Source organism: Cervus elaphus, chromosome 23 (assembly GCF_910594005.1).
Source record: "Cervus elaphus chromosome 23, mCerEla1.1, whole genome shotgun sequence".
Taxonomy (NCBI): domain Eukaryota; kingdom Metazoa; phylum Chordata; class Mammalia; order Artiodactyla; family Cervidae; genus Cervus; species Cervus elaphus.
This window is the reverse complement of record NC_057837.1, coordinates 61,025,137-61,044,630: the sequence shown is the minus strand read 5'-3', so window position 1 is coordinate 61,044,630 and position 19,494 is coordinate 61,025,137. Positions and strand designations below refer to the sequence as shown.

The window sequence follows — 19,494 nt, the reverse complement described above, 5'->3', positions numbered from 1 at the left end:
ATAACCTGCCTATATGGCAGCCCAGCCTTCTGGCATGGGAAGCTAGTTACAGTTGGGTTGGTTCTGTTCACCTTTGGATACTTTGGGTTTTAGAAAGTTCTGCCTCAAGTTGAGCCCAAGACTGCCTACTGTATGCCAGGCAATATCCTAGGTTCTGGGACCCAGCAGTAAACAAGAGAGACAAGATCCCTGCCACAAGGAGCTCTCAGCTGCAGAGGGAGATAATTAGAGAGAAAGAGAGTGTGGTAAGTAGAGAGAGGGGTACCCCAGGAAGCTATGGGGGCTCAGGGAGGACTCTTGATCTCTGGGAGGAGTCGCCAAGCTGGTAAGTGGGGGTTGTGTAGTACTTATAGGTTTAGAGGTGTGGGAGAAAATGAATCCAGGTTGAGGGGAGGGTGTGTGCAAAGGCCCTGAGGATCCCACCAGTGCTATCACTGTGGCTACCCTCTGTCTAGAAACTATCCTCTCCTACATGGATGACTGTAATGGCCTCTTTATGGGCCTCCCACAAAAAGGCAAAGAAGCTGGGGTACGCAGCCACTAGCTCTTTCCTCTTCTTGGCTGAGGGCCACTCCTATGTGCATTAACTCACCCACATTCCATGCTCTATCTGTATCCATGAGCAGAGAGAAGCTGGAAGCCACAGGCTCCTGCTGCAGTACCTGCTGGCCACCTCAAGGGAAGGCCTTGCCGTGTGAGCAGGGAACCTATAGCCCCTCCTATAGCTCCACAGTTTCAATACTTCCTTCCCTTATCAACCTCACTTCCTGTTTTTCCCTCCTTGCTCATTCTGTTCCATCTACACTGGCCTTGCAACTTGCCAAAATGAAGGCTCATCTCTGGGCCTTTGTTACCCCTGGGTAGAATGCTTGTCCCCTAGATATCCACATGGCTCAGCCTCTCACCCCATCCACATCTCTGCATAAATGCCACCTCCTCAGAAAAGCCACCCCCTGCCCCCGACCACCTTATCTCAGATAGCCCCTCGTTTGTTCCCTCTCTACCTTGACAATGGACATGAGTATGAGCAAACTCCAGGAGATAGTGAAGGACAGGGAAGTCTGGTGTACTGCCCATGGCACGGGGTTGCAAAGAGTTAGACACAACTTAGCAACTATAAAACAACCTTGCCCTGTTCTTTTCTCCATAGGGCTTACCACCCACCACCTGACATAAGATGTATTCTATTGTTCATGCATTTATTATCTGTCTCTCCTACCAGACTGAAAGCTTTGGGCAAGGACCAAATCTGGTTTTGCTCATGGTGGATTTCTTATAACAGGGTCAAGGCAGTCAATAAATATTTGTGAAATTGATGGTTCTGAAACATAAGTGGTTCTAAAATAGGAGTCCTTCCAGGTATGACTCTCTCAAAGGCTTGCGTCCCTCCCCTACACTGCTAGTGGCCAGGGGTGCCCTCTGAGGGCCAGTCACAGCCAAGAAGCAGACAATTTGGGGGCCTCCTTCAACCCTTTCCCATCCAGGCCCATATGGCAGGGGTCAGGGGTCAGCCTGGCCCAGGCCCCTTTAAGCCCCAAGGTGGAGGGGAGATGATCCAAGGGTCCAGGCCTCAGGGATGCCTGGTGAGCCCTGTTTCTCCTTTGGCAAATGTTCCCCCTTCCTTCACAGGGCCTGTGTCTGCATTTCTGAACCAGAAGGTATTTACACAAAACATCCTGGGTTTGGCGACAAATTCACCCTTAATGAGGAATCCTTAATGAATCTCCTTCTTTCCCCATGCCAGGTGGCTGCAGGGAAAACTAACTGCCTCATCAGTTGAAAGAAGCCAAAGGCCAGGCAAAGACAGGGTGCTTTGAGGACTTTTGGGGGCCACAACTTGGTGGGGGGCCTTTTTTTTTCAGGATCCAGAAACAGCTGTGGTCTGGAAGCTTGAGCATCCTGGGCCATGTTTGCTCCTGACTTGCGGTGGGACAAGGAGCAAGCCTCAGGGTGCAGCTGCGAGATGTGTGATAACCCACCCATACAAAGATGGTTGTGAAATTCAAGGAAGGCAAGGGGTGTGAAAGGGCTTGGTTACAGTGGCCAAAAGGAGAGAAATACAAGCTGTACTCAGGGAGACAAGAGGTCAACGCTCTAGTGCTGGGTCTGCTGTTGACTTTTTAAAACCCTCACCACCCTCTGAACCTTGGCTTTTCCAGCTGTACAATGAAGAGTTTGGGTGTGAAGATCTCTAGGGAATCTTCTGATTCTGAAGGGCAGCCACTTTCCACCTGCCTGCTTCTTCTTGGAGATCTTCCCAGCTCCTACAGCCCACAATGATTCACTTTCCAGCACTCATACAACTCTCTTCTGAGCTGGCACTTCATCACTCACCGCCCTTCCTTGGGTCTAGGTCAGCTATTCCTGACATTGGGTCCAAAACAGGGGCTCAATGAAAGGAGAGGTCAAACTGAATTTTAAGACTCCTGCCTCCTTCCAATCCTGTGGAAACACAATGAGAAGGATTTTTATTCACTCTCATTTTATAAATCGGAAACTGCTACACTTGCTTCCGTGGTGCTCCTCAGGCAGAGGAAGAATGGTTTGATTTCTCCAAAGCCCTATCACTGCCTGCCATAGTATATAATTATTTGTTTTGTCATCAATTGTTTATGTTACCTACTAGATGAAGTAGCGCGAGGGGCAGGGACTTCGTTTGGTTCACTTCCGCATCCTCAGCGCCTAAGAACAATCTGAAGGGAGGGCGAGGTTAAGAGGTTTGGACCTGCAGGGGGCGCTCCAGCCCCGCCCCCAAGCTAAGCCCCGCCTCTCGCGTCTGCTTTCGCTCAAGCTTTGGGGCCTGCGCGCCTCCGTTCCTCTTTCAACTGCGCATGCGTACCGGAAGCCCTGTGAGAGCGGCGCGTGCGCGGACGGAGCTGCGGCGCAGCGGAGCCGGAGGTGAGCTCGATAGGATCGTGGCGTAGCGGAGTTGCGGCTGGCAGGCATCATGCTGTCGCCCGAGGCGGAGCGGGTGCTGCAGTACCTGGTGGAGGTGGAGGAGCTCGCCGAGGAGGTGCTGGCGGACAAACGGCAGGTAGGAGGCCTGTCCGCGGGGCAGGGGCCCGGGTTTTGCGGTTGGGCCTCCGAGCTCCTAGGGCAGCGCGCAGGTTCCGGAATCTGGCTCCAGCTTCTGCTCGCTGTGAATTGACCTAGTCTTGTGGGCCAAGGGCTGTGACGACAGACCGGGCGGTTGTGAGATCATGTTGGCCAAATGTCGAATGCGTGGCACAGCGCCGCGCTTGACTCCTCTATTTGGCACATATTAAGTTCGTCTGTGCCAGGCCTTTCCTCTCTCGCCATCCTTCCTCTGCCCGTTGCCCAGCTTTCCGGATCCCGACCCATTACCGCTTTGGGCCTTTGGTTTACCTGAACCGCTTTTTCAAAATGCAGTGTCTGGGCCCCCACACCGACCTGGGCTGCACCGCTCCAGTCCAGGCCAGAAGAGGAACAGAAAAGAAGTGTGAGTGGCCTAGTAATCGCGTAGGAGTCGGGATGTGGAAGAAGTTTGGGGCCCAGGCCACTGGAGGGCCGTGGAGACCTGCACAGGGAGTTTAAGGGAGTTTGTGGTGGGAAGAGGGTATGATATAATGGATTGAGGCTTTGAAAGATCCCTCTGGCTGCTCTGTAGAGCAGAAGCTATAAGGGGGCAAGGGGTAAATGAGGGGCCAGGTAAGGGATGGGTTTGGGCCTAGGTGGTGGTAATGGGTCATCTCCATTTGGAGGTGGCCTCCATGATGCTGAAGTATAGGGGTGAGGGAGTAGGAGGGATCAAGAATGATTCCGACTGCTCATCTCCAGTTAGACTGACTGGATGCTTGGTCAGTTGGGTATTAAGGGAGAGCCTAGTAAACACTACATCAAAGTGTGCTGGCTGACAAATAGCAGTTAACGTTGATTGAGTACTTACTGTGTATCAGGTACTGTGCTGACTTAGTTCCTAGGTTAATAACCTTGGTGGAGGGTCCTCTTCCTGTCCCTGTTTTTCAGAGAGGTGAAGTCACACAGGTCATAGCAAGCTGCAGGATTCAAACCTGGGTGTTCCACTCCAGAGCCTCCACCGCCAGGCAGTATACTGCACGGCCGCCTCATTTCCTTAGTAGCTGCTGTGCTGTGACCACCATCTCAGTGCCAATACCCCTGCCTTTCTGATATAATATTGTTGGGTTTCTCAGGATACTCGGTCAGAATCAGCTGGAGGAGCTTGTTCAGGAAGTGGTTTCCACTCCCTTGGTGATTCTGAAATGCCTTAAAGCTTGAGAACTAATGCTCCCATGGATGATAATAAAAAATTACCTATTTAGTCATTAGACATTTCCCCAGCACCTCCTCTTGGGGAGGGGGGGGGGGGAAGACACCTGGGTGAAGCATCGTCTTTAAGGAGCTGGAAGCTGAGTGGGGGAAGAAGTACCTTCACACATCTGTCCACTTTAGGCAGGACATTAGAATTAACCGAGGAATGAGGCCTTGTTGTCTTTGTTAGGTTTTAACAGCCCTGGTCTGTTGTGAGTACAGACCGGGGTAGGAGGTAACTGAGTTCCCTCCTGCCCCTGTGCTTTTCAGATTGTGGACCTGGATACCAAAAGGAATCGGAACCGGGAGGGCCTGAGAGCCCTGCAGAAGGATCTCAGCCTCACTGGTAAGCCTAGCTTGGTTGCTGCAGCCCAGGAGGCCTGTTCAGTTTACCTTCTCATGCCTTTGACTTATCCCTGTTAGAGACCAGGCAGGAGGCCACAGGTGTGTGGCACAGCCGGTGGAGATGGGAGAGACAGGATTGCAGGTCTGACACAGACTGTGGCTCAGGGTTTCAGCTGCTCGCCTTGGTGACAGGTTGTTGGCTGCCAGCTTGTCAGTGATGACGCTGAGAAAGTGCTGGGGGTATAAAAACAGTGCATTTCCTGCCCTTGTGCTCTACGGGTGAGTCAGCAGCATAAATGCAGAATTGAGAATCGTGAGAAAGTTGAAGAAGGAGGTGAACACAGGGTTGGTCTTGGAGAATGGGATGGCAGCTCTTTAGATGAGGCTAAGTGGTAGTGATAGAGGAAGCAATAGGGGAGGGGCATGTGATCATGCTGGAGAGATGGGCAGAGGGCAGGCCATGATGAAGGGCCTCAGGAACCAAGCACTTAAAGTGCACTGGAAAGCCTGAAACCTTCCAGTTTCTTGTCTCACCAGAGTAAAATCCAGAGTCCTGCAGGACCCTATGTAAACCGATTTCCTTGACTCTCCCACCTTGTCTCCTCTGCTCTCGCACTCACTCATCACCTGTACCCTCGCTGCTCTCCTTGCTGTTCCTAACACCCTGGCACATTACTGATCTTTGCTGTTCCTGGTTCCTCTGCCTGGCCTGGTCTTTCCCTAAATGTGTGTCTGCAGGGCTTACACACTCCTCACTTTCTTCAGGTCTCTGTCCAAATGGCACATAATCTGCAAGACCTTCCCAGACTGCCTGGTATAAATAACAAGCTCCTCCCTTTGGCATTCCCCATCTCTCTATCCCCACTTTAGTTTTCTCTTAAGATACCTTTCAGGGTCTGACAAATCATTTCTTTATTATCTTGACTTTTTTGTTTATTCTCTCTCCTCCACTCTAACATAAGTTAGGAGGGCTGGAATTTCATCCTATTTTGCTGTGTTTTCAGCATCTAAAGCAATGCCTGGCATCAAGATACTTGTTGAAGGAATGACTGTTTGCCGTTTCAGAAGACGTGATGGTTTGCTTTGGGAACATGTTTATCAGGATGCCTCACCCTGAGACGAAGGAAATGATTGAGAAAGGTAAGCCTCCTGGGCAGGGGTCAGGAGCAGCACACTGCCCCCCCCCGCCCCACCATGCCGCACCCTCCCCACCCCTGCTCCAGCTTCTGGCAGCTTGATGAGAGGTGGCTGTGTGCATTTTAATCTTTGCTGTGCCACTGAGTTGTTGCTTCATCTCTAAAGGGGGAGACATCTACATAGCACAGTTGTTGTAAAGTTGAGATAAAGTAATACATGTACCTAGCATAGTGTTTGTTTGTCATTGAGGAATGAGTTGGACTGCAAATAACAGAAATCTAGCAGTTAGTAGGACTTAAGGAAATACATTTCTGTTCATCTCATGTAAGAAGTTGTCCAGAGATGGGCAGTCCAGGATTGGCACAGCTGCTCAACAGAGTCAACTTAATGTATTCTCTTGGTTGTTGTGTCATGATTGCAGGCCTCATGTCTGAGAGCCAGGCTAGAGGAAAGGCAGGAGGGCTTTCTCCATATATGGCCTTGCCTTCTGTTTTGGAAATAAGACCGTCCTCCTCAGGGACTTCTGTGATACCTCATTGGTCAGATCTAAGGCACGTGCTCATATTTTCACATCCCCTGTAGTAGCATCAGGGTTGAAGATGGAGGTTTGAGGAGGGCGAAGCTCTCGAGTTTGCCATACTTGGGTACACAACGGATCTCACAACCATGATCCTGGAGGCTTTTTGGAGAAATGTCATGAAAGCAAAAGGTCAGGCTGCAGATGATTCCTTGGCTGGGATAAGGGCAGGTTACACATGTTTTCTCTTCCTCACCCCTGAAAACATGTGGGCCAAGAGAACCAGCAGCACGGTTGCCTCTGTCTCTGAAAACAGGGTAACTCTATCCCTGTTGAAACTGAAATTCTATCAAAGGAACGTAGATCAGCTTTGAGGAGAAACTTCCCTTGAAAAACATCCACTAGAGACTTCCTTGGTGGTCCAGTGGTTGAGAGTCCACATTCCAGTGCAGGGGAGTCGGGTTTGGTCCCTGGTGGGGACCTAAGATCCCACCTGCCAAAGGACAACTAAGCTTATGCATTGCAGCTAAGACCCGACGCGGTTAAATAAATAAACATTTTTTTTTAAAAAGAAAGAAAAACATACACTAATATCAGGGTTATAAAATTGAATTGTCATTGCACTTGTGAGGGGACTGGAGACTGCTCAGAGTAAGCTTCCAGAGGGCCTCGCCCGCCTGGGTTGAGGATCAGGTCTCCTCTCTTGGCCCACGAGTGTGGTCTTGTCACTGACCTAGAGGGGTTCCAGGACAGCATCTCTGGTTCTCAGGGATGGACACAGGCTAAACAAGGTCATGTGAGATGGTGGTTACTCGTTTACAATGAGAACCAGAGCGACTGCCCAGGCCAGAATGCTTAGCTGGTCAGGGCTTATCATCATCAGAAAGAATGAAGGTCTGTAGGAAAGACAAAAATGTCACTCATGAGTGGGTGAAAACAGCAGATGGAGTTGGTTGGGTGTCATCAGTTGGGTACACTTCTCACGATGCATCTGCCTTTGGGCACAGTCCATTCTGTAGGACAGCCTTGTCTTCCCTGCCATGAATTTGGTTACGTGTGAGCAAGAGACAGGACGTTGACTGTTCAGGTCACAGTTACCACAATCCTGCTTTTATGAAAACTCCTCACCTGGACGGATGTGGGTTTGTAAGCTTCGTCAACTGCCTATTTCCATCCATTTTAGGATAGGCTGGGTCTTTCATTCTAAATTTGAATTTTCCATAATTTCATTGTGAGAGGGTGACCTAAAATCCTGGTATTGCCTTCCCCGTCTACTACCCAGTGTACTTCGCATAATGAAAACAGGTTGATAAACTGCGAGTTAGGAAACTAGTGTGCTCAACCCTGTTCTGGACTCACTCAGTGGTCGGGACAGGCCATGTCCCTTCTTTAGCCTTCAGTTTCTTCCTCAATTGGTCTCCCAAGTCCCATTTTCATCCCTGCATGCTCAGACCCCTGCCTTCAGTGGGGCTGGGCAGAGGCTGGTATCCTTGGGTCTGTCTGTAGTGTAACCTCATCTTGTTTGCCTGTCTTATTTTTTCAGATCAGGAACATCTGGATAAAGAAATAGAACGACTCCGGAAACAACTTAAAGTGAAGGTCAATCGCCTCTTTGAGGCCCAAGGTATTGGCCTGGGGGCTAAGCATGGGGCTGGAAACCAGAAGGGGAGACAGTATCAGCATAGACTTTGCGGGCTGGGGTGGGCAGCTGGTGAGTGGCACTGAAGCTGTGGGAAGTGGGTAGGGTTGTCTCGAGCCAACCAGAGATGGAATGGACAGGACGTTTGTGGGATCTTATTCCTGTTACAAGTTCTTTTCAGGCACAGGAATGGCATGGAATGGCTCACATTTTCTGCCAGCGTGTGACTTTGGGGGCCAAGATACCTCTGCCTGAGGGTCAGAAGGCCTCAGTCAGGTGGTTCAGGTTAGAGCTGAGTTTCCAGGTAAACGAACCACTCCAGATTGGCCAGTCTGGCACAAATTAGGAGGCTTCTGCACAGAGGTCATGACTCTGCAGGTTCTTGGTGACTCAGGAGCAGGTGTGATGTTCCTTGTTCTGCTTTGCAGAATTTGAGGCCCTTCTCTGTCAGACCTCAAGGCCAAGTTTTTGGCAGCATGAATGCGGTGTAAGCCCCTTTCCCAGGCTAGACTCCAGGGCCAGTAGGTTGGACAGCAGGAGCCCTGACTCACTGATGAATTCTTCCCCTAGGCAAACCGGAGCTGAAGGGTTTTAACCTGACCCCCCTCAACCAGGATGAGCTTAAAGCTCTCAAGGTCATCTTGAAAGGATGAAACCTAAGAACCCAGATGGGGGAACCTAGGACCTGCATCCTCCCCTGGGGTCATGGAGGACCCAGAACTCTCCAGCCTTGAAACCTGCAAGGACAGGATCTGCCCTGCAAGGGGACAGGTGTGAAATGCAGCCATAGCCATGTACGAAGCTTCTTTGTCTGTAGCACTTGGCTACTTTTTGACAGCAGGAGGGAACCCGCAACCTACACCGGTATCTGCAGGCCTGACCACTGGGGCTGGATGGACACAAGGCCCATTGACAGGCCCTGGCAGCCACCAGGAGGTGGGTGGGGGCAGCGCCAGTGGGGGTGTGAGAAGGACTGCAACAGGCACTTCTCAACAATGGCCTGCTGTTGAAATGGGCCTAGAGGGAGAAGAGTGGGAGCTTCATTCCAGCATTCCTCTCAGAAAGAGAGAGACGTATTTTCAAGCAGTGTGTGTAACGGAATTGGAATAAAGCAGGAGGCTCCTGCGCTGGATGAAGGACAGAATGTTAGTGCTTCGTGGTTCAGCACAGGCAGACACATAGTCCCCCGACACTGCCATCGGGGCCCGTTTTCCTGCCCACCCCCGGGATGGAGTCCAGAGTGGGCGCTGCTTATCATCCCTCCTCGGCTGCTCTGGAGTCAGGAAGGCCTTGCAGAGTCCTGCACCAGCGATGGATGAGGGCCTGCGTCCTACTGTTCTGTGCTTAGGCAGGATGCGACTCCACGGGCTCTGAAAGCAGAACCCGGGCAGCGCTGCTTAGAGTTCCCGTCTGCCTTCAGGGTCTACGATCCTAATGTGAATGTGCCGTGAGGGATGTCTTCTGTGTGCCTGAAGGGCTCAATACATGTTACCCAAATGGATGAATAGGTGCTTCTAGTCTTTACCTCATTTGGTCCTTAATGGAAGGTATGCCATTCCCTTTGGAGTACCATCTATGAAGGGGCAGTGGTTCCTCTTTGAAATGACGTCAGGGCAGGGTGGAGAGGGCACTCCATTTGGTTCCGGCCGATAGTTAAATATGGGGACACAGGCTGCCATGGCCAGATCTTGTGTTTTCTTCGAGAACCTAGAAATTTAGATTTTTTTAAGTTGAATCCTCTGCTTTTTAAATACTGCTGATTAATTCAGAAAATTAAAAAAAGCTTGAATGTTGGCCAAACAAAACACTTTATATAAAGTGGGCCACATTTGGCCCAAACCTCTGGTTTTGGATCCTTTTGAGTTTTTTTTTTTATTTAGTAGAAATTGCTGGGGTTTCTCCATGGTGGCCCTAGGAAGTAAGGAGGTGGAATTGGAAACTAAATGTCCAGAGTAGATGAAAGAATTTGATAACTCCAAATAGTGGAATATTATATAGCTGTAATCAAAAATAAAGAAGCTGAACACTGATTTGGAACAAGCTTCAAGATACTTGCTTCTCAAGTGAGAAGCAAAGACAGGTGTCTAATAGGCTCGTAATTTGTGTGCAAACAGGTATGTGGTTCCCTCAGAATGGAAACTACATGGTTAGGGTGCAAGAGAAGGACATGTTGCTGTTGTATTGTGTATTTTAAAATAAAAATGTAAGAAAATGGGGAGTTGTGGCATTCACTGGTAGATCCTGTCTGGATGGCTGCTTGGCTCAAAGTTGTTCTCTCTGAACGTTGACCCTGCCTGTCTGGCCAGGTGGATGCTAGGCCAAAGAAGAGCCAATCAGATTCTTTCTCCTAGAGACATGGAGCCCATTCCTAGGGTTGTCTGGGCTTTACCCAGTCACAGGGATGAGGGAAACCCCCACATTCTGGAGCAGGGGGCCCAGGATGGCCTGACTTCTGGTGTTCCCAAGGCTGTCTGATTCACTTAGATTTGCCAGTATTTTTCTTTGAAAAGCCCTTCCCTCCCCCCCCCCCCCCCCCCCCCCCCCGGTCAGATTCTGCTGTTTGCAGTTGAAAAAACTGTCCTGAAGCAGGCGGAGTGACCGAGGAGCTGCCTGGGGTCCCTTGGAAGGTTGTCCTGAAGCAGTTAGCCACCAGCCCACTCTTGGTTCAACTCCTCTTCAACCAAGAGGCGTTGGAATGTGGAAAATGCAGACATTCTTACTTGAGCCCAAGCCATCTCTGCCTGACAGCCCAGGCCTTTCTGATCTAGAAAGCTCAGCTCCCAACCTCAAATAGGAAGGCCCAGAGAGTCACCTAGGTCACCTAGCTGACTTAATAAGTGCACCTTTGTGGAGACCCTTACTAAGCAGCTCTGCCTTCTCTACTTGAGAAATAGGGATGCTCTGGCCCACTGGTTTTCAGATGGTCAGGGAGCTCCAGGGGTCCCCTGACATACAGTCAGGGTATTATAAGGAGGGCAAGATATATTTAAGGCTCAGCCCTTACTTGGACCCCCAGTAAACACACAGTCTAACAACTGCTTGCTTTGCAAACACAAGAACTGAACCCTTGCTCTTGGAGGAGCCTACAACACATCCTCTGAGAGACATCAAAGGGTCAAAACCAGGAAGATGTGGTTGCGGCGACAGCATTCCCTGAGCGAAGCTGGAGCCCAAAGACTCTGCAAATAATCCTTTATTAGATATGATCTCTCTCGGGTATTACTTGCTGCATTTGTCCTCTTCGCTGGGCTAACCAATCCATCGAGGTTAAAATCTATCCAGTCCCAGAGATTGTCTCTCTCCTGGTGCAAAGATGTCCAGGGTAAGTAGGGTGGGGTGCTGGCCAGCAAAGCAGCTGCCAGGCCAGAAAGAGGGAGGGAGGGTGAGTGCTCTGAGTGCTGCTGTGCTGAAATGGGGAGCAGAGAGGACCAGTGTGGTACCAGTGGTTCTTCATGCTGGGGATTAGTTGGGAGTTTTCTTCTGGCCTTGAAGGGAGCGGAACAGCTGCCTCAGCTGTTTCTTCCGATCATTGACGCAGCCTGGAAGGGAAGTGGAGTGTTGACTGGGATGGGCTGTCCTTGGTAGCGGGGTCTTAGGGGAGTAGAAGGGGCCGGTGCTCCTACTACCTGCGAAAGGAGGGGCCAGCAGAAGCCATGCAACCACGGATGGCCTGTGGTTTGCATCTGGTGAGTTTCCCAGGTGGCGCTAGTGGTAAAGAACCCACTTGCCAGTGCAGGAGATGTAAGAGACATGGGTTTGATCCCTGGGTCAGAAAGATCCCTTGGAGGAGGGCAAGGCAACCCACTCCAATATTCATGTCTGAAGAATCCCATGGACAGAGGAGCCTGGTAGGTTATAGTCCATAAGGGTTGCAGAGTTGGGCACGACTGACGTGACCTAGCATGCATCCCCTCCCAACTGCCATGACTTAGGTCCCTTACCTCTTTGAGCATCAGTTTTCTCATCTGTACATCAGGATACCTGCTTTATGGGGTAAATATAAGGATCAGGTAATATTCACTGGGGGCTTACCCCAAATCAGGGGCTACTTCAGGTGAGGATGTAGATTTGAGCTTTCTCAGGAATAATGTGTGCAAGAGAAGAGGAGGCTCGGAGAGGTTAAGTAGTTTGCTCCAAATCGCACAATTAGTAGCAGGACTGAGGCTTGAACCCAGGCTGCCTAGCTCCAGAAGCCAAGCTCTTAACCACTTGCCCATATTGCCCTGCCTTCTGGCTTTGCTCCGTGAAAATTCACTTAAAGCTGGCACAGTGCCTGGTACCTAAATCTCGTGTGTCAGGCACATTCAGCTAAGAGGTGGATCTCCCGCACAAGTGGCTCCTACTCTCGTGGGAGGATGTCCCAGGCAGTTCAGGCTGACTTCACATTCTCTCTCGGTGCATTCACAGTGTTTCCTTCCTTTTGTGCTCAGAGCTAATCCTTGAGGCAACTCCATGGTCATTTAATCCTATGCCAGGCGCACTCATGGCGCCTCACGAACGGTGGTCGAATGACTGAATCCCCATGGGCACAACTGCTGACCTGGAGGTGTCTGCCGTGTTTCTCAGCTCCCCAGAGCCCCACCCCTGCCGCCTAGGCACTCACCAGCAATCAAGGCTTCTCTGAGCTGAAAGTCCACTAAATGCCAATCCCCGGGGTTTTCCAAAGTGAGTTCTGTGGAAACTTAGCCTTAACTAAGGTTCATAATTCATTCATAATTTACAAACCTTTGTGTCCAGTGCAAATCTCTTGGAGTTCAAGGCTCATCTCTGAGTTATCTGTTGATCTTTTACCAGATCTCCAACACATCCCTAATTCATTTCATCAATACTCTTCCCACCCCCAGCCAGCTCCCCTTATATTCAAAACCATCCACCCAGATACTCAACTGGAGAACCACTGTTCTGAGTCTTTGCTGCTTAAACATGGTGTGGGAACCATCAGCATTGACACCTGAGGGGGATTGTCAGCAAACGTGGCCGCGACAGTCCTCTTGGTCCTCTATGGGCCTCCCTGCCAAGTGTGCTGCTCCTCCCATCAAGAGGGGGAGTCTATTTCCTTGCCCCCTGAATCTGGGCTGGACAGGCTCTGGCTAACGGACTGTTGCAGACATGGGATTTCTGAGCCTAGGCCTCAAGAGGCTTCACTGTCTTCTCTCTCCTCTTGGAACCCTGAGACTACTGTGTGAACAAGTGGCCGCCCATCTCAACCACCGCACATGTGAATGAAGCTATCCTAGGCCACTGTGTCTCAGCAAATCTGCTAGGTGCCTGCACCCCTGTGAGAGACCCCGAGCCACACCTAAAGAATCATAAGCAAATACGATAGTCGTTTCAAGCTGCAAAGCTTCAAGAGAATTTGTTACACAACAGTAGTTAACTATTAGGGGGCTTTTAGGTGTGCAGACTCTTAGCCCTCTTCTTCCAGACCTACTGAATCAGAACAGCATTTTAACAAGATTCCCAGGTGATTGTCTGTACAGCTTGAAAGCATTGTATAGTCATCCTCCAACAACCGCCATGTGGCAGGCACTAGGGGTCTGCTGTGGGAGAACCATTCACAAACCGCCTCTCCTTTGCCTTCCTCAAAGCAAACTACTTAGTACTTGACTTCCCGGCCTTCCTTGCAGCTGAGGTGCCATGTGACCCAGCTCTAGTTGGTGAAATGTCAGCAGAGTTAACTGCTTTCCTTTTGGAATAGTCAAAGCTTGAAGGAAAGGCTTTGGCCCTTGGGCCTGCCTGGGATAAGGACACAGTGTCTGGAGTTGGAGCAGCCATGAGGCAACAAGCAAGAGCATCAAGGCTAACAGGCTGAGTGTGGTAAAGAAGAAAGAGGAAAGACCTGGGTCCTTGGTGGACTGTGCAACTGTCATTTATGGCCTGCCCCATGACGTCTGGTGACTCAAGACAAGTCAGTTCCTCTCTGGGTAACTGTTAGTTTGTTAGTTGTTTGCAGCCAAACCCAATCCTAAATCATACCAAAGCCTAAAAGATACTCAAAACTCTTCACCAAAAAAGAAGGAAGAAAAAAAAAAGAAGGAAGAAAAATGCCACAAACAGAAAGGAAAATGACAGACTCATTTTGTTTGAATGGAAATATTCAAACAAAAGGAAAATAATTTACATATATTAATATCCAAGGCCTTTACAAATTTAGAAAAATGGAAGCCCACTGGGGAAAAAAAAATAAGTGTGGACAGCTTACAAAAGAACAACTGCAAATTTTAAATCTGAAGCCTCAGACATAATCAATGGAATGCATAGAAAACAAGTAAATATTTTTACCTATGAAGTTGGCAGGGTTTTTTTTTTTTGTTGCTGCTGCTGCTGTTTTAAATTCAGAGCTCACAAATTTGTGTAATCTTTCTAAGAAAGCAATTTGACTGTAATAAGTCCATCTTTTTAACCCAGTAGTTCTATTCCTAGGAATCTGTCCTAAAAAAAATAGCCAGTTTCAGTTGAACTTTATTTGAGAGGATGTCCTCACAGCATTATTTATAAAAGTGAAAAACTGGAGTCATGCCAAATGCTCAATTATGTGAAATTGGTTTCGTAAATTTGGGGATGTTTTGCAGCTGTATGGTAATTTTGTTTCTAATTTTGCCAAGGGACAAGTGCTAGCAGCCTAGCTTTCTGGTTTTGAAGTTGGATAGATTGGGTTCAAGGCCTCTCTCATCACTATAACCAAGACCGTTGGCAAGTGAGACATCTGGAGACCCTTTCCACATCTGTAAAATAATCAAGGCTGCCTAAAAGTGAAATGAGATAATAGTCTGGTCCTGGCCATAGTGTGTTTCCAAAAGAGAGTGAGTGAAGGTTGCTCAGTCATGTCTGACTTTAGTCCATGGAATCTTCAGGCCAGAATACTGGAGTGGATAGCCTTTCCCTTCTCCAGGGGATCTTCCCAACCCAGGGATTGATCCCAGGTCTCCTGCATTGCAGGTGGATTCTTTACCAGCTGAGCCACCAGGGAAGCCCAAAAGAGAGGCTCTTACTAATGTTATTGAATGAGCTGGAAAATGCTATGTGGAAAAGTTAGACTCAAAGCTTCAGCCCAATGCCAATTTTGTAAGAAAAAAATATGAATATATGCATTTTTGTAAAATTGGAAGGAAATACACCAGATTGTTAAAGATGGTTATGTTTGGATGATTTTTTTCATTTCTTTCTTTAGTTTTCAAATATTCTACAATGAGTGTGAATAATTTTTATAGTCAGGGAAATTTTTCACTTTTTAAAAGCCAAGTTTAAGGTCAAGCCCTGAAGTCCTTAATTTCTCTTAGCAACATATCGTGTTTTTTGTTTATTGTCACCTAAGCTTTTTGAAATCTGCCTCATAACAGATTAATAATATCTTTCACCACGTGCCGTGCAGTATTCTAGGCATATATTGAGATAGAAACTATTGAATCTCTTTTACAGATGAGGAACAGAGAGGTTAAGTCCCTTGCCCAAGGTCACACAGCTGGTAAATTTTGGATCAAATTAAAACAGTCTAACCACCACGGCAAGTTGCCACCTCCCATGTGCCCACTCCCCACCTGGCCCCACATACCGAGATGTGTGTTGGTTACAAAGTTCCCCATCCCCGACGGGTCAGGACCCCCCTCTTCTCTGCTGACAGGGCCATCGTTCCACATGAGGTCAAAGCCTCCTACTCGCTTCTCCCTTCCTGTGAGCCTGGGTAAGCAAGATATACAAAGGGTTAATGAAGGTGCACCTGGTGGGACCCTAAGACTCAAGCCAGGCCCTGAGCCCTCTGGGCACCCTACTGATGTTCACCCTGTCAGAGTACCTTTTGTCCATCCAAAGTGGGGGATGACCTCAGGGAGTCATCCCCCATTTGTCCCCAGGTTTCCACAGTTGGCCCCAGTAACGTGCTTTCCGGTTTAAAGTCTGCTGTCCTTCCCAGACCAGACTCCATGAAGGCAGGGACTAGGCCTGTCATGTCCTTTATTTACTGTGTCCCCAGTGTTTAGCACAAGGCCTGGCACATAGGAGGGCCTCAAATGATTGTTGAAAGAATAAGTGATGATGGATAGGGGCAGTGGACACCTGCGGTTCTTCCTGCTCAGCATCCATTTCACTTCTTTTAGCCTTTGGGTACCTGGGTTTTCCTTTTTGAAAACCAGGCCTCACTCTGTCACTCTCATGGTTCAAGTGGGGTTGACCCCAACCCCTGGGAGTGGGCACAAGCCCTAGGCTTGGTCAGTCAGAGTCCCAGTGATTGATTCAGGGATGGGCATGTGACTCAGCCCTCAAACTTTTGCTGGAATACCTGGGGAGAAACTAACACAGAGGAAAGAGATGAGAGAGAGGAAAGTGAGAACAGACAAACCAGCCAGCGCTGTCTGAGCCATTCCTAAGGTCAAACCCTGGATCTTTCTATTATATATACATCATTATATCAATAAATAGCCTCTTATTGAGTACTTACTGTGAGTTAGACATGTTACAATAAATTACCTTGGTAAATTAATCTAACAACCCTGAGAGTTAGATATGAAATCTCCCATTTTACAGATGAGGACACTGAGGTTCAGAGAGGAGAAGTGACTGGGTCAGGGTCTCACAGTCAGGAAAGGTTGAGGAAATCCTGTGGGTCTGAGTCTCAGAAAGCTGTAGTTGACCTTGCTCTGCTGGGTCAGGGCCAAGTCCTTGGGCCAGGACCTGATCCTGTGTGAACATCGCAGTTTCCCCATCTGTGGAATGGTGGGGCGGGGGAGGGTGGAGGGGCCAGAGACATCTCTGAGGTCCTCTCAAGTTCCAGGGTTCCAAGTTCTCTCTCCTCAGTGGGAGCCCTGATGGTGAGGTACAGGGGTGCGTGAGCGAGGCTGCCCTCCCTCACCTGGCCTCCATGTCCACAACGTGCAGGGTGTCTTCCAGGAGGCAGGTCTTGAGTTCATAGTCCTCCTGGCTGCTGGCTGTCAGTGATGGGGACGCATTGACCTCCAGGAGCCACCTGGGGAGGGAAGGGAATAGACAATTTTAAGGTTGCCTGGCCCCTGGAATTTCACAAGACTAGATGAGGTGCCTGGGCCCCGCCCTCGACTCAACCAGGGCTGCTGTCTCTACATTTCCATCTGAAGAAAGTTTTCAGGGACTAAAACTTCTGAATAAACAACTGTCACACACTTGAAACCCCCACAGGGTCCAGGTGGTGACTTAAATGAACCAAGCTGGTGGGGGTAAGAACAATTTTGTGCCCTCATGCTTATTACTCCTTTGGCTTCTTTCAGAAGAGCTGGAGTATGAGAGAAACTTTCCTAGTGAACATTTGTCTATAAATGGTAACCAGGGGTCTTCCCTCGTGGTCCAGTGGTTAAGAATCCACCTTCTAATGCAGGGGACATGGGTTCAGTCCCTAGTGGGGGAATTAAGATCCCACATGCATTCTTAACACCTTTTTTCAAACACTGATATTTGGAATTTCCAAAGTCTGTAACTAGGTATTTTTGTCTAGTACTAAAAGTTTAAAAATGTGTATTATCTGTAAAAACTTGACGTTGAAAAATATGTTAAAACATTACTGGCCAATTAAAAAAACAAGATCCCACATGCATGGGGGCAACTAGCCTGTATGCTGCAATGAAGTGCAGTTGCAGCCAAATAAGTCAATAAAAGTATTAAATAAAAGATGGTTTTTAAAAGATGGTAACCAGCCTGCCAGGTCAGGGGGGTGGGGAGTGGCAGGGAGGGGTAGGCCTGTGGTGGGCTGGGAAGAGCGTTCCGCCTCTGAAGGGGTGGCTGTGGCAGCTCAAGCAGAGTGTTGCACTGTGAGCTTGTGAACCCAGAATTCTAAGACCCTCTGACTCTTCCAAAACATCCCGATGTTTGTGCAAACATCTTCCAGTTATGGGAGATGGTCGATGAAAATCAACCCAATGAAAAAAAAACTCTCTGAAGGTCAAAGTGTCTGCAGGCCAAAAGCAGCCCAAGGGCTTCCAGCCTGTGACCTCTGGTTTTCTGCAACCCTGTTAGTTGACAGACAGGAATCTGGGGCACAGAGGGGAGCAGGCTCACCCAGCAGGTCAGTGAGAGACTGGGGCCCCCTTTCTCTATCTTCTGCCTCCTCCCAAGCTCATTTCCTTCATCGGTGTCCACATTAATGCCTGTAGCACAGCTTGCATCCCAGAGGGCAAAGGAGAGAGACCTGCTGGTGCCTGGCCCTGGTTTCTCTTGAACTTGGGCCTGACTTAGGCCTTGCTCTAGGGCTCCTACTCCTGGCTCAGAAAGGCCCCCAAGAGCGATACAGTGACCCTAGGGAAGGGGCTGGGTCCAGGAGCCATAGTGCTGGTGGAAGCTGCTCAGTCCAGGAACATGGACTCTGGGCCCAGCTCAGCCCTGGACTTACTGCATGATCTCAAGCTGCCTGGACAACCCCACTGGGCTTCTGTGCCCTGCTGTATCACCCGAGAGCCATTAGTGTGTTCCCTGACAGCTTGGGTGTTCAACCTCCTCGTGAGCACTGCAGGAAGGCACAAAGTTCTGGGAATTGACATGGTAACAGTACGCCCTTGCCCGGCCATTTGCATCCTCAAAGCACAGAGAGGAAGTTTCTTGCCTGATGGGAGGGGAGGATCGCTGACTCAGCAGATGCTTGGGAAAGACCACAGTGTCGGGCCTGGGGCTCATTTCTTCCTCATAACATTCCTCTATGCACAGTGACCATTTTACAGACAGGCAAGCTAAGGCTCAGAGAAGGGAAGCATGCCCAGCTAGGAAGTGGCAGAGCTGAGCTCAAACCCAGGCAGCCTGGGTGCAGAGTATGTAACACATCCCCCCTCCCCTGCAACCCCCACGCTCTTCAGGCCACCAGCCCATCCACTTACGGCTTGAGGTCCTGGTCTATGAGGATGTCATAGCCGTACAGCTCAAAGCAGTGCTTGTCGCTGATGATCACCTTCTGCACGCTCTGCAGGCTTCTGATGAAGATGTTGTCCATGTCGCTGAAAAGCGTCTCTACTGCCTCAGGCCCGTGCTTGGATGCCAGGTACTGCCGGAAGCGCTGCAGCATCCACTTGCAGCCCTGAGCCCCGCCACCAGGTTGGGAGAGGAAACTTCAATCAGCCCAGACCTGGCCAACCAGGACGGCCATTCGCCATCAGCACAGACCCTAGTCTTGGCCAAGGGGAGCCCAGCCCTGAGTCCTGTGATGAGCAGAACCCTTACAGGGCAGAGACTCTGCACTCCCAAGGAGGTATGGCCCACCCAGATCCTGGGCCTCTCTTTCTAGAGCACCACCTGCTATCTGCTACCCCAGAAGTCTCTGCCCAAATGCCCTGCACCGGCCTCTTCCCTGGGCCTGCCCTTTGAGGACAGATTGCACTGACCATGTGCGTACCCCAAGACCCAGGGAGTCACCCGCAGCTTGCTGTTTTGGGTGTGTGTGTGTTTGCAGGAGGCCCCCACAGGGTGGTGGAGAGCTGGGGACCAGCTCTTCCTGTGCGCTTCTGTTCTGGCTCTTAACTCTGAGACGTCTGAGTGTGCTAAATATGAGCCTGGTCTTCTGGCAGGTTATTAGGCAGGTAGGTAGTAGATAGATAGATAATATATCTGTCAAGGTAGG

At 49.6% G+C, this 19,494-nt stretch overlaps 2 protein-coding genes across 2 annotated transcripts in view; one reads left to right on the top strand and one right to left on the bottom strand.

The window, feature by feature from the left end:
• Positions 1–2,853: 2,853 nt before the first annotated feature.
• Positions 2,854–10,143, top strand: PDRG1 (p53 and DNA damage regulated 1). Its single transcript, XM_043883147.1, has 5 exons — positions 2,854–3,034; positions 4,561–4,636; positions 5,701–5,775; positions 7,833–7,913; positions 8,499–10,143. The coding sequence occupies exons 1-5, from the start codon at positions 2,948–2,950 to the stop codon at positions 8,579–8,581; spliced, it is 402 nt and encodes a 133-aa protein (XP_043739082.1). The 5' UTR covers positions 2,854–2,947; the 3' UTR covers positions 8,582–10,143.
• A 971-nt stretch (positions 10,144–11,114) lies between these two features.
• The window catches only part of TTLL9 (tubulin tyrosine ligase like 9), a 46,022-nt gene continuing 37,642 nt past the window's right edge, over positions 11,115–19,494 (bottom strand). The window contains exons 12-15 of the mRNA XM_043883146.1: positions 18,758–18,954; positions 16,774–16,887; positions 15,481–15,605; positions 11,115–11,467 (exon numbers count right to left, since the gene is read on the bottom strand). Of these exons, the coding sequence (XP_043739081.1) occupies positions 11,391–11,467; positions 15,481–15,605; positions 16,774–16,887; positions 18,758–18,954 (513 nt within the window). The 3' untranslated portion in view covers positions 11,115–11,390. The remainder of the gene's footprint in view (positions 11,468–15,480; positions 15,606–16,773; positions 16,888–18,757; positions 18,955–19,494) is intronic.

Bases quoted from the DNA above. Each gene is read 5' to 3' on its own strand.
- PDRG1 (XM_043883147.1), top strand. From the start codon at position 2,948: ATGCTGTCGCCCGAGGCGGAGCGGGTGCTGCAGTACCTGGTGGAGGTG. The intron at 4,637-5,700 runs GTAAGCCTAGCT...TTGCCGTTTCAG, and splicing joins GAAGGATCTCAGCCTCACTG to AAGACGTGATGGTTTGCTTT. The intron at 5,776-7,832 runs GTAAGCCTCCTG...TTATTTTTTCAG, and splicing joins GAAGGAAATGATTGAGAAAG to ATCAGGAACATCTGGATAAA.